Source organism: Onthophagus taurus, chromosome 3 (genome assembly GCF_036711975.1).
Source record: "Onthophagus taurus isolate NC chromosome 3, IU_Otau_3.0, whole genome shotgun sequence".
NCBI lineage: Eukaryota > Metazoa > Arthropoda > Insecta > Coleoptera > Scarabaeidae > Onthophagus > Onthophagus taurus.
Window position 1 is genome coordinate 13156382 of NC_091968.1, and position 15218 is coordinate 13171599.

At 37.4% G+C, this 15218-nt stretch overlaps 1 protein-coding gene across 1 annotated transcript; it reads right to left on the reverse strand.

The window, feature by feature from the left end:
• Positions 1–1131: 1131 nt before the first annotated feature.
• LOC139429442 (uncharacterized) lies at positions 1132–3999 on the reverse strand. Its single transcript, XM_071195204.1, has one exon. It carries the CDS (start codon positions 3997–3999, stop codon positions 1132–1134), a length of 2868 nt encoding a protein of 955 aa, XP_071051305.1.
• Between the last annotated feature and the right edge of the window lie 11219 nt (positions 4000–15218).

Consider the following 15218-nt stretch of genomic DNA (forward strand, 5'->3'; position numbering starts at 1 on the left):
ACCTTTTCTTGTAGAGTTGTTGATTGAAGGGGTTGTAGAGTAATGGTTAGTGTTAAGCGAGATCTCGTTAACGAACTACATGCACCTGCGAGACGACATTATCGGCGACGCCGCGTTCTGCTTCACGGACTATTGGATCTTTATCAAGCTGATTTGGTTGAAATGATCCCATATGCGTCGGTCAATAAAGGTTACAAGTATATACTGACTGTTATCAACGCTTTTTCAAAATACGCATGGGCCTTACCACTCAAAACCAAAACTGGGAAAGAGGTTACTCAAGCTATGAAGGACATTTTGCATAGTAAAAAGAATATTACTCCGAGCAACTTACAAACCGATAATGGGAAAGAGTTTTACAATAGCGATTTTCAAAAATTAATGGAACAACTTAACATTAATCATTACAGCACCTATTCCACTTTAAAAAGCTCGATTATCGAACGGTTTAATAGAACCCTAAAAAATAAAATGTGGAAAGAATTTAGTATGCAAGGAAATTATCGCTGGTTAGACTTACTACCCAAATTACTAAAATCTTACAACAACACAATACATCGCACCATTCACATGAAACCTTCAGCTGTTAATCGACGAAATGAATCTGCTCTGTTAAATACTGTATACAATTCCATTAAAGTTGTCGACCCCAACCACCATAAATTTAATGTGGGGGAACACGTGCGAATTAGCAAGTACAGACACGCTTTTGCTAAAGGTTACCAACCAACTTGGTCCAATGAAATTTTCACCATAGCGACAGTTCAAAATACTAATCCCAGGACTTACCTTATTAAAGATGGTAGAGGAGAACCCATTCTTGGAGCATTTTACGACGAAGAATTACAACGTGTGAAACACCCGGATGTATTTTTAATTGAAAAAGTTCTTCGTCGAAAAGGAAATAAAGTCCGAGTGAAATGGTTGGGAATGGATAGCTCTCATAATTCTTGGATTGCAAAAAAGGATGTATTATAATTTTTACACTAAGAAAATAAAAAACTTTTTTTTTTAATTTCGTTGATTTTATTTCAAGTAACCTTTTTAACAACCTACTTTCTACTTTATATACAAGTTTTGTGATACAAGCAAGTATTTTTTTTTTTTACAAATTAACTGATCGCAATTTAACTAGCCATACATGTTTACGTTTAACAACTCCAATAAGTTGTCCAAAAGATCTTCCCTGCGTAGATCTTCAATAAGATAGTTTCCCCAAGCTAACGTATGACATCCATCCTCCATCACGTAACGTTTATCGTCATGTGCAGAGAGCGCCACTTTATTCTTTAGTTCTGTATACATCGTGTGATAGGAGGAGCGAAAGACATACATCTTTTTTCGCACAGAACCTCCATCTTCGATAATCCGTTTATATTCTGAAACACTTAAGTTTTTATCGATAACATACTTTTTCACACCCTTGGCACGCTTGACAACTCCTTCCAAAGTGTTAATACAATAAGCTTTAGCTCCTGTACCATAAAACGATGTTAATATCGTATTTGGGTACTCATCTTTCATTTTTCCAACTATCGGCGGCCCTGGAGGAATATTATGTCTGTTGTTTAACTTGTAATTAGAGGTATCGAACATCTCTATATTTTCTTTGATATCCTGGTATACATTCTCAGTAAATATTTCGAGAATTAACGAATCCGTATCTGTATATAACAATAATACGTTTTCACCATATTTCTCTTTTAAAAAATTATAAAAAAAGTTATAAATGACCGCTTTCGACAATTCCAGTACGCTAAACCCTACATACAGAGGTTTGTTATATTTGACCTCCACCTTCTGCATTTCAATGGCTGCCAAATTATGGCAGAAAATTTTCGATGACTTGAAAGTCGGCTTTGCGATAAGAGCTTCTGCACCGGGTCTCCTGTAACGATTCTCCCAATGTGACACTAATCGTATATCGACTCTATTTTCAACATTTTCCATCGTTTTCCCATACACGATATTATTCATTTGTTTATAATGATTTTTCCCAAATTCATTCGTAGCATTCATTCGTTTCTCAGAGTTAAAATCGATATATGGTTTCATCCACGGCGATTGTTGAAATTGCAATGCACGGTGTATTTTGGTTAGCTTAAGACCTTTTTTCACACATTCACGTAGGTTTACATAGTGAATTATGTATTTCGATTTATTTTGTAAGTTCGCAATCAACTTAGGATGCTTCGATCCGGGAGCGATTATATTTTCGGGACAAAACGGTAGATCATCATGCTGGTTGTGTAACCTTTCGGGATACTCCAAATCCACTTCAAAGACATAACCAAGGTGTTCATCATCTAAACACTCCACATCTATATCTGCTATTTCTTGGTTCGACAACCATCGAAAACCGCCTGTTGGTAATTTACAACTCATTGCATACCCATACAAATTGGTAGCGTCCAAGTATAGAATATATGATGATGGTTTTTCCGGGTTAAAATCGTCAAGGAACTTGTTGTTTGCTATTGCAGATCGTTTTACACACATACAGAGACCGCCTCTAATTCCTTTCTTAAAAAAGTGTAACATGTCAATGTCTGATAACAATTCTAATTTTACACCTGTCATTTTTAACAGAGCATCCCACCCAAACCCGGGCGCAGTATAATAATGGCAAGGATCCAGATTGTAATTCTCCAAAGATATTGTCCTGAAATTTTCAAAGACGTCAGTCAACATTAACACATCTGACGTCAAATACAGGTCACTGTATTCTCCCAACGTTGTACACTTAAATTTATTCCATACAGTCTGTGCTCTAGAGTATTGTTCCTTTGAAATATTACTTGAACTCAATATGTCGTAAAACTGTGTATGATCAGGCAATTTACTATACTCCAACTTTTCAAACGAATCTACGAACGAATATGGAAATACACCTTTCTGGCGCATCAATCTAAATTCTTCAGAGTCTTTGAATTTTTTTTTCACTTCCACACAATCCTTATCATCCAAATATGAAACCAACTTTTCCAAAGAACTCGCCATAAATCTAAACGAGTCGACGAATCTTATTTTCATAAACACTTTGCGTTTCTTTCCCTTGTTATCGGTTGTTTCTCCGACAACTATTTTTTTGGAAAAAGAAATATATTTTTCTTTGTTTTGTGCTATCACCTCTACTTCCTCCTTGTTTAGGGCAATACTTTTCACAAACATGTGGGCATCGTAATTCGACAGGTTGTGGAAAAACACAGGGATAAACATCGGTAATTTATAATTTATATTGCAGACGGAATGCGCAGGACCCCTATACAATCCTGTCAAGTGATCGTGATCACACACTTTCTCTTCTTTGTTTATTGGTTTATCACAAATGTGACATACGGAACTCAGTTCATGTACAAATTGGTCCAGACAGCTTAGCGGTATCATATCCTTTGTTTGCCTCAAATGTTGTTTATAGATCTCTATTACATCCTTCTCCAATCTTATAATAAATTCCAGAGCAGCGTTTCGCCCTCGGTATATTCGGAATTTCGATAAGTTATCATCGTAAGCACACTTAATGTAGTACGCAAACGCGTATGGTTCGTGTTCAAAACATCGGGCCGTATATGGTTTATTATCATCGTAAACTTTTCCTTCTTCGGGCGTTAAGGGTTTCAGAATCGCCTCGAAATCGGCGTACACCACAAACGGAACTTTCATTTTTTTTTCAAATCCTTCAAATTGTAAAACATTTTCCTTTTCTAGATGTCCGAACTTATTCACTTTTATTTGTTCGCTTGGTACTGTTGCTTTCACTTTTTTACAGTCATCCATCTGATGTCGTACCAACTTGTCTTCAGTTGAAAAGTATTGCAAACAACCCTCACAAATATATCTTTGATGTTCATGAGTCGATGATTGTGTATTTATCAGTCGAGATAAGTTTTTTATCCAACAATAGTGGTTATTCCCGAAATTGTCGCTGACTACTAATAAGTTTACATGACGCTCCCGTTTCTGTTTACATATACATACAGTTACAATATCATCTACCATTTTCTCTCCATTATACCAAGAATTTATACCATAGACGTTAATTGAAATGTTATTTTCTTCCTCAAATTTTGGTATGTCTCTGATGGGTACTGGGAATGTTACGCAGTCAAACTTTAATTCTGTTTCCCTATAATGTGGGTATGATGATATTCTTTGCGGTAAACCTGTGGGTTGGTACAGCGCGGATATCAGTGCCCAAGCAAAGCACTTATTATCGTTATTTTGCACGTTTATTACCGCTCTCTTCCCTTTTATGGATGTCGGTAAGTCGATGTAGCTCGATGCTCTTGTAGGATTAAACTTGTTACAGTTCACTTCAAGATATAATATTTCCAACAAGGTCCAACCTGCAGTATTAACGCCTTTAGTTTCGCATTTTACTACTTTTCTATTCTTATACTCTTACCTGAGTCCCGTTCTTGGAATTCCGACATTTTCACCATAATCTCGTCCATAAAGTCCTCGTATGTTTGGTACAAGTCTACGGCTACTGTTATAATTTTATTTTTTGTGTTGAATGATTTGATTTCCACTTCTTCCTTCGTATTTATGAAATACAATCCAAAAATTTCCGTATTCACTTTTAAACTACCATTTACATTCCTCACGGACTGTATCAAACTGATAACTTTTTCTCTAATTCGGTTACTGAATTCCTTCATGTCTACGTACTTCCGTTCATGATCGCTCACTCTAAAACTACATATTTTATCTCCAAATATCGAATCTATTTTTTCTACACCATCATCTATTATTACGAAGGCTTTCTGTTTATGTTTGTTGCTGCGCAGATGTGAGGAATAACATTGTCTGGTTACGTGTTCATCACATATTTCACACACTATAACATCTCCTTGTTGATCCTCTTCCACCTTTCGACGTTTCCCAATACATGCTGTGCGTTGATGTCTCACAAGATTATCTGGTCTAGTAAACTCTTTGTAACACACGTCGCAGGTCAACATGTTCACAACACTCTTACTTCAATACTGTTGAACACGATTTTCTATCTGCTATTTAAAGCATACCTCCTCCGAAGTGGGGTTTTCAATGAACTCACGTCGTGTAACCTTCATTTCAGGTCACGTACAAGGTCAATGTCATGGTCACAATTAAGGTTGACTTCAAGGTCTCCGTTGAGGTCAAAGTAAAGGTCATTGTTCAGGTCAAGGTTACTGATCAAGGTCATGGTCACTAAACGTGATCTTGACCTGAGGTGAGCTCAAAGTAAAGGTCATTGTTTAGGTCTAGGTTACTGGTCAACGACCCCCTTTGCAATAGCCGATTCTGGAACCTCCTCCCAGAACCTCAGGGCAAGGTCAAGGTCATGGTCACTCAACGTGACCTTGGCCTTGACCTTGACCTGAGGTTCTGAGAGGAGGTTCTAGAATCGGCTTTTATCTACTACTATGGTCAGCAGAATTATCGGAACCAAAAGTGATAGAAAGTTCAAACATGGCTCAGAACGGCGTATAACGTCATAACATCACGTTTTGGGCACATTTTGTTTTTTATCTCCAACATGGTTCAACATGTCATTTGGCTCCTAAATATCACAAATATGGTCAGCAGAATTATCGGAACCAAAAGTGATAGAAAGTTCAAACATGGCTCAGAACGGCGTATAACGTCATAATATCACGTTTTGGGCACATTTTGTTTTTTATCTCCAACATGGTTCAACATGTCATTTGGCTCCTGAATATCACAAATATGGTCAGCAGAATTATCGGAACCACAAGTGATAGAAAGTTCAAACATGGCTCAGAACGGCGTATAACGTCATAATATCACGTTTTGGGCACATTTTGTTTTTTATCTCCAACATGGTTCATCATGTCATTTGGCGCCTGAATATCACAAATATGGTCAGCAGAATTATCGGAACCAAAAGTGATAGAAAGTTCAAACATGGCTCAGAACGGCGTATAACGTCATAATATCACGTTTTGGGCACATTTTGTTTTTTATCTCCGACTTGCTCCAACATGTTATTTGGCGCCTGAATATCACAAATATGGTCAGCAGAATTATCGGAACCAAAAGTGATAGAAAGTTCAAACATGGCTCAGAACGGCGTATAACGTCATAATATCACGTTTTGGGCACATTTTGTTTTTTATCTCCAACATGGTTCAACATGTCATTTGGCTCCTAAATATCACAAATATGGTCAGCAGAATTATCGGAACCAAAAGTGATAGAAAGTTCAAACATGGCTCAGAACGACGTATAACGTCATAATATCACGTTTTGGGCACATTTTGTTTTTTATCTCCAACATGGTTCAACATGTCATTTGGCTCCTAAATATCACAAATATGGTCAGCAGAATTATCGGAACCAAAAGTGATAGAAAGTTCAAACATGGCTCAGAACGGCGTATAACGTCATAATATCACGTTTTGGGCACATTTTATTTTTTATCTCCAACATGGTTCAACATGTCATTTGGCGCCTGAATAACACAAATATGGTCAGCAGAATTATCGGAACCAAAAGTGATAGAAAGTTCAAACATGGCTCAGAACGGCGTATAACGTCATAATATCACGTTTTGGGCACATTTTGTTTTTTATCTCCAACATGGTTCAACATGTCATTTGGCTCCTAAATATCACAAATATGGTCAGCAGAATTATCGGAACCAAAAGTGATAGAAAGTTCAAACATGGCTCAGAACGGCGTATAACGTCATAATATCACGTTTTGGGCACATTTTGTTTTTTTTCTCCAACATGGTTCAACATGTCATTTGGCGCCTGAATAACACAAATATGGTCAGCAGAATTATCGGAACCAAAAGTGATAGAAAGTTCAAACATGGCTCAGAACGGCGTATAACGTCATAATATCACGTTTTGGGCACATTTTGTTTTTTATCTCCAACATGGTTCATCATGTCATTTGGCGCCTGAATAACACAAATATGGTCAGCAGAATTATCGGAACCAAAAGTGATAGAAAGTTCAAACATGGCTCAGAACGGCGTATAACGTCATAATATCACGTTTTGGGCACATTTTATTTTTTATCTCCAACATGGTTCAACATGTCGTTTGGCGCCTGAATAACACATATATGGTCAGCAGAATTATCGGAACCAAAAGTAATAGAAAGTTCAAACATGGCTCAGCACGGCGTATAACGTCATAATATCACGTTTTGGGCACATTTTGTTTTTTATCTCCGACTTGCTCCAACATGTTATTTGGCGCCTGAATATCACAAATATGGTCAGCAGAATTATCGGAACCAAAAGTGATAGAAAGTTCAAACATGGCTCAGAACGGCGTATAACGTCATAACATCACGTTTTGGGCACATTTTGTTTTTTTTCTCCAACATGGTTCAACATGTCATTTGGCGCCTGAATAACACAAATATGGTCAGCAGAATTATCGGAACCAAAAGTGATAGAAAGTTCAAACATGGCTCAGAACGGCGTATAACGTCATAATATCACGTTTTGGGCACATTTTATTTTTTATCTCCAACATGGTTCAACATGTCATTTGGCGCCTGAATAACACAAATATGGTCAGCAGAATTATCGGAACCAAAAGTGATAGAAAGTTCAAACATGGCTCAGAACGGCGTATAACGTCATAATATCACGTTTTGGGCACATTTTGTTTTTTATCTCCAACATGGTTCATCATGTCATTTGGCGCCTGAATAACACAAATATGGTCATCAGAATTATCGGAACCAAAAGTGATAGAAAGTTCAAACATGGTTCAGAACGGCGTATAACGTCATAATATCACGTTTTGGGCACATTTTGTTTTTTATCTCCAACATGGTTCATCATGTCATTTGGCGCCTGAATAACACAAATATGGTCAGCAGAATTATCGGAACCAAAAGTGATAGAAAGTTCAAACATGGCTCAGAACGGCGTATAACGTCATAATATCACGTTTTGGGCACATTTTATTTTTTATCTCCAACATGGTTCAACATGTCATTTGGCGACTGAATAACACAAATATGGTCAGCAGAATTATCGGAACCAAAAGTGATAGAAAGTTCAAACATGGCTCAGAACGGCGTATAACGTCATAATATCACGTTTTGGGCACATTTTGTTTTTTATCTCCGACTTGCTCCAACATGTTATTTGGCGCCTGAATATCACAAATATGGTCAGCAGAATTATCGGAACCAAAAGTGATAGAAAGTTCAAACATGGCTCAGAACGGCGTATAACGTCATAACCACGTTTTGGGCACATTTTGTTTTTTATCTCCAACATGGTTCAACATGTCATTTGGCTCCTAAATATCACAAATATGGTCAGCAGAATTATCGGAACCAAAAGTGATAGAAAGTTCAAACATGGCTCAGAACGGCGTATAACGTCATAATATCACGTTTTGGGCACATTTTGTTTTTTATCTCCAACATGGTTCATCATGTCATTTGGCGCCTGAATAACACAAATATGGTCATCAGAATTATCGGAACCAAAAGTGATAGAAAGTTCAAACATGGTTCAGAACGGCGTATAACGTCATAATATCACGTTTTGGTCACATTTTGTTTTTTATCTCCAACTTGGTTCATCATGTCATTTGGCGCCTGAATAACACAAATATGGTCAGCAGAATTATCGGAACCAAAAGTGATAGAAAGTTCAAACATGGCTCAGAACGGCGTATAACGTCATAATATCACGTTTTGGGCACATTTTGTTTTTTATCCAACATGGTTCATCATGTCATTTGGCGCCTGAATAACACAAATATGGTCAGCAGAATTATCGGAACCAAAAGTGATAGAAAGTTCAAACATGGCTCAGAACGGCGTATAACGTCATAATATCACGTTTTGGGCACATTTTATTTTTTATCTCCAACATGGTTCAACATGTCATTTGGCGCCTGAATAACACAAATATGGTCAGCAGAATTATCGGAACCAAAAGTGATAGAAAGTTCAAACATGGCTCAGAACGGCGTATAACGTCATAATATCACGTTTTGGGCACATTTTGTTTTTTATCTCCAACATGGTTCAACATGTCATTTGGCTCCTAAATATCACAAATATGGTCAGCAGAATTATCGGAACCAAAAGTGATAGAAAGTTCAAACATGTCTCAGAACGGCGTATAACGTCATAATATCACGTTTTGGGCACATTTTGTTTTTTATCTCCAACATGGTTCATCATGTCATTTGGCGCCTGAATAACACAAATATGGTCATCAGAATTATCGGAACCAAAAGTGATAGAAAGTTCAAACATGGCTCAGAACGGCGTATAACGTCATAATATCACGTTTTGGGCACATTTTATTTTTTATCTCCAACATGGTTCAACATGTCATTTGGCGCCTGAATAACACAAATATGGTCAGCAGAATTATCGGAACCAAAAGTGATAGAAAGTTCAAACATGGCTCAGAACGGCGTATAACGTCATAATATCACGTTTTGGGCACATTTTGTTTTTTATCTCCAACATGGTTCATCATGTCATTTGGCGCCTGAATAACACAAATATGGTCATCAGAATTATCGGAACCAAAAGTGATAGAAAGTTCAAACATGGCTCAGAACGGCGTATAACGTCATAATATCACGTTTTGGGCACATTTTATTTTTTATCTCCAACATGGTTCAACATGTCATTTGGCGCCTGAATAACACAAATATGGTCAGCAGAATTATCGGAACCAAAAGTGATAGAAAGTTCAAACATGGCTCAGAACGGCGTATAACGTCATAATATCACGTTTTGGGCACATTTTGTTTTTTATCTCCGACTTGCTCCAACATGTTATTTGGCGCCTGAATATCACAAATATGGTCAGTAGAATTATCGGAACCAAAAGTGATAGAAAGTTCAAACATGGCTCAGAACGGCGTATAACGTCATAATATCACGTTTTGGGCACATTTTATTTTTTATCTCCAACATGGTTCAACATGTCATTTGGCGCCTGAATAACACAAATATGGTCAGCAGAATTATCGGAACCAAAAGTGATAGAAAGTTCAAACATGGCTCAGAACGGCGTATAACGTCATAATATCAAGTTTTGGGCACATTTTGTTTTTTATCTCCGACTTGCTCCAACATGTTATTTGGCGCCTGAATATCACAAATATGGTCAGTAGAATTATCGGAACCAAAAGTGATAGAAAGTTCAAACATGGCTCAGAACGGCGTATAACGTCATAATATCACGTTTTGGGCATATTTTGTTTTTTATCTCCAACATGGTTCAACATGTCATTTGGCTCCTAAATATCACAAATATGGTCAGCAGAATTATCGGAACCAAAAGTGATAGAAAGTTCAAACATGGCTCAGAACGGCGTATAACGTCATAATATCACGTTTTGGGCACATTTTGTTTTTTATCTCCAACATGGTTCATCATGTCATTTGGCGCCTGAATAACACAAATATGGTCATCAGAATTATCGGAACCAAAAGTGATAGAAAGTTCAAACATGGTTGAGAACGGCGTATAACGTCATAATATCACGTTTTGGGCACATTTTGTTTTTTATCTCCAACATGGTTCATCATGTCATTTGGCGCCTGAATAACACAAATATGGTCAGCAGAATTATCGGAACCAAAAGTGATAGAAAGTTCAAACATGGCTCAGAACGGCGTATAACGTCATAATATCACGTTTTGGGCACATTTTATTTTTTATCTAAAACATGGTTCAACATGTCATTTGGCGCCTGAATAACACAAATATGGTCAGCAGAATTATCGGAACCAAAAGTGATAGAAAGTTCAAACATGGCTCAGAACGGCGTATAACGTCATAATATCACGTTTTGGGCACATTTTATTTTTTATCTCCAACATGGTTCAACATGTCATTTGGCGCCTGAATAACACAAATATGGTCAGCAGAATTATCGGAACCAAAAGTGATAGAAAGTTCAAACATGGCTCAGAACGGCGTATAACGTCATAATATCACGTTTTGGGCACATTTTGTTTTTTATCTCCAACATGGTTCAACATGTCATTTGGCTCCTGAATATCACAAATATGGTCAGCAGAATTATCGGAACCACAAGTGATAGAAAGTTCAAACATGGCTCAGAACGGCGTATAACGTCATAATATCACGTTTTGGGCACATTTTATTTTTTATCTCCAACATAGTTCAACATGTCATTTGGCGCATGAATAACACAAATATGGTCAGCAGAATTATCGGAACCAAAAGTGATAGAAAGTTCAAACATGGCTCAGAACGGCGTATAACGTCATAATATCACGTTTTGGGCACATTTTGTTTTTTATCTCCGTCTTGCTCCAACATGTTATTTGGCGCCTGAATATCACAAATATGGTCAGCAGAATTATCGGAACCAAAAGTGATAGAAAGTTCAAACATGGCTCAGAACGGCGTATAACGTCATAATATCACGTTTTGGGCACATTTTGTTTTTTATCTACGACTTGCTCCAACATGTTATTTGGCGCCTGAATATCACAAATATGGTCAGTAGAATTATCGGAACCAAAAGTGATAGAAAGTTCAAGCATGGCTCAGAACGGCGTATAACGTCATAATATAACGTTTTGGGCATATTTTGTTTTTTATCTCCAACATGGTTCATCATGTCATTTGGCGCCTGAATAACACAAATATGGTCATCAGAATTATCGGAACCAAAAGTGATAGAAAGTTCAAACATGGTTCAGAACGGCGTATAACGTCATAATATCACGTTTTGGGCACATTTTGTTTTTTATCTCCAACATGGTTCATCATGTCATTTGGCGCCTGAATAACACAAATATGGTCAGCAGAATTATCGGAACCAAAAGTGATAGAAAGTTCAAACATGGCTCAGAACGGCGTATAACGTCATAATATCACGTTTTGGGCACATTTTGTTTTTTATCTCCAACATGGTTCATCATGTCATTTGGCGCCTGAATAACACAAATATGGTCAGCAGAATTATCGGAACCAAAAGTGATAGAAAGTTCAAACATGGTTCAGAACGTCGTATAACGTCATAATATCACGTTTTGGGCACATTTTGTTTTTTATCTCCGACTTGCTCCAACATGTTATTTGGCGCCTGAATATCACAAATATGGTCAGTAGAATTATCGGAACCAAAAGTGATAGAAAGTTCAAGCATGGCTCAGAACGGCGTATAACGTCATAATATAACGTTTTGGGCATATTTTGTTTTTTATCTCCAACATGGTTCATCATGTCATTTGGCGCCTGAATAACACAAATATGGTCATCAGAATTATCGGAACCAAAAGTGATAGAAAGTTCAAACATGGTTCAGAACGGCGTATAACGTCATAATATCACGTTTTGGGCACATTTTGTTTTTTATCTCCAACATGGTTCATCATGTCATTTGGCGCCTGAATAACACAAATATGGTCAGCAGAATTATCGGAACCAAAAGTGATAGAAAGTTCAAACATGGCTCAGAACGGCGTATAACGTCATAATATCACGTTTTGGGCACATTTTGTTTTTTATCTCCAACATGGTTCATCATGTCATTTGGCGCCTGAATAACACAAATATGGTCAGCAGAATTATCGGAACCAAAAGTGATAGAAAGTTCAAACATGGTTCAGAACGTCGTATAACGTCATAATATCACGTTTTGGGCACATTTTGTTTTTTATCTCCGACTTGCTCCAACATGTTATTTGGCGCCTGAATATCACAAATATGGTCAGCAGAATTATCGGAACCAAAAGTGATAGAAAGTTCAAACATGGCTCAGAACGGCGTATAACGTCATAATATCACGTTTTGTGCACATTTTGTTTTTTATCTCCAACATGGTTCAACATGTCATTTGGCTCCTAAATATCACAAATATGGTCAGCAGAATTATCGGAACCAAAAGTGATAGAAAGTTCAAACATGGCTCAGAACGGCGTATAACGTCATAATATCACGTTTTGGGCACATTTTGTTTTTTATCTCCAACATGGTTCAACATGTCATTTGGCTCCTAAATATCACAAATATGGTCAGCAGAATTATCGGAACCAAAAGTGATAGAAAGTTCAAACATGGCTCAGAACGGCGTATAACGTCATAATATCACGTTTTGGGCACATTTTGTTTTTTATCTCCAACACGGTTCATCATGTCATTTGGCGCCTGAATAACACAAATATGGTCAGCAGAATTATCGGAACCAAAAGTGATAGAAAGTTCAAACATGGTTCAGAACGGCGTATAACGTCATGATATCACGTTTTGGGCACATTTTGTTATTTATCTCCGACTTGCTCCAACATGTTATTTGGCGCCTGAATATCACAAATATGGTCAGCAGAATTAACGGAACCAAAAGTGATAGAAAGTTCAAACATGGCTCAGAACGGCGTATAACGTCATAATATCACGTTTTTAGCACATTTTGTTTTTTATCTCCAACATGGTTCAACATGTCATTTGGCGCCTGAATAACACAAATATGGTCAGCAGAATTATCGGAACCAAAAGTGATAGAAAGTTCAAACATGGCTCAGAAAGGCGTATAACGTCATAATATCACGTTTTGGGCACATTTTGTTTTTTATCTCCAACATGGTTCAACATGTCATTTGGCGCCTGAATAACACAAATGTGGTCAGCAGAATTATCGGAACCAAAAGTGATAGAAAGTTCAAACATGGCTCAGAACGGCGTATAACGTCATAATATCACGTTTTGGGCACATTTTGTTTTTTATCTCCAACTTGCTCCAACACATTATTTGGCGCCTGAATATCACAAATATGGTCAGCAGAATTATCGGAACCAAAAGTGATAGAAAGTTCAAACATGGCTCAGAACGGCGTATAACGTCATAATATCACGTTTTGGGCACATTTTGTTTTTTATCTCCAACATGGTTCATCATGTCATTTGGCGCCTGAATAACACAAATATGGTCAGCAGAATTATCGGAACCAAAAGTGATAGAAAGTTCAAACATGGTTCAGAACGTCGTATAACGTCATAATATCACGTTTTGGGCACATTTTGTTTTTTATCTCCGACTTGCTCCAACATGTTATTTGGCGCCTGAATATCACAAATATGGTCAGCAGAATTATCGGAACCAAAAGTGATAGAAAGTTCAAACATGGCTCAGAACGGCGTATAACGTCATAATATCACGTTTTGGGCACATTTTGTTTTTTATCTCCAACATGGTTCAACATGTCATTTGGCTCCTAAATATCACAAATATGGTCAGCAGAATTATCGGAACCAAAAGTGATAGAAAGTTCAAACATGGCTCAGAACGGCGTATAACGTCATATCACGTTTTGGGCACATTTTGTTTTTTATCTCCAACATGGTTCAACATGTCATTTGGCTCCTAAATATCACAAATATGGTCAGCAGAATTATCGGAACCAAAAGTGATAGAAAGTTCAAACATGGCTCAGAACGGCGTATAACGTCATAATATCACGTTTTGGGCACATTTTGTTTTTTATCTCCAACACAGTTCATGATGTCATTTGGCGCCTGAATAACACAAATATGGTCAGCAGAATTATCGGAACCAAAAGTGATAGAAAGTTCAAACATGGTTCAGAACGGCGTATAACGTCATGATATCACGTTTTGGGCACATTTTGTTTTTTATCTCCGACTTGCTCCAACATGTTATTTGGCGCCTGAATATCACAAATATGGTCAGCAGAATTAACGGAACCAAAAGTGATAGAAAGTTCAAACATGGCTCAGAACGGCGTATAACGTCATAATATCACGTTTTGGGCACATTTTGTTTTTTATCTCCAACATGGTTCATCATGTCATTTGGCGCCTGAATAACACAAATATGGTCAGCAGAATTATCGGAACCAAAAGTGATAGAAAGTTCAAACATGGTTCAGAACGTCGTATAACGTCATAATATCACGTTTTGGGCACATTTTGTTTTTTATCTCCGACTTGCTCCAACATGTTATTTGGCGCCTGAATATCACAAATATGGTCAGCAGAATTATCGGAACCAAAAGTGATAGAAAGTTCAAACATGGCTCAGAACGGCGTATAACGTCATAATATCACGTTTTGGGCACATTTTGTTTTTTATCTCCAACATGGTTCAACATGTCATTTGGCTCCTAAATATCACAAATATGGTCAGCAGAATTATCGGAACCAAAAGTGATAGAAAGTTCAAACATGGCTCAGAAAGGCGTATAACGTCATAATATCACGTTTTGGG

Bases quoted from the DNA above. Each gene is read 5' to 3' on its own strand.
- LOC139429442 (XM_071195204.1), bottom strand. From the start codon at position 3,999: ATGGTAGATGATATTGTAACTGTATGTATATGTAAACAGAAACGGGAG.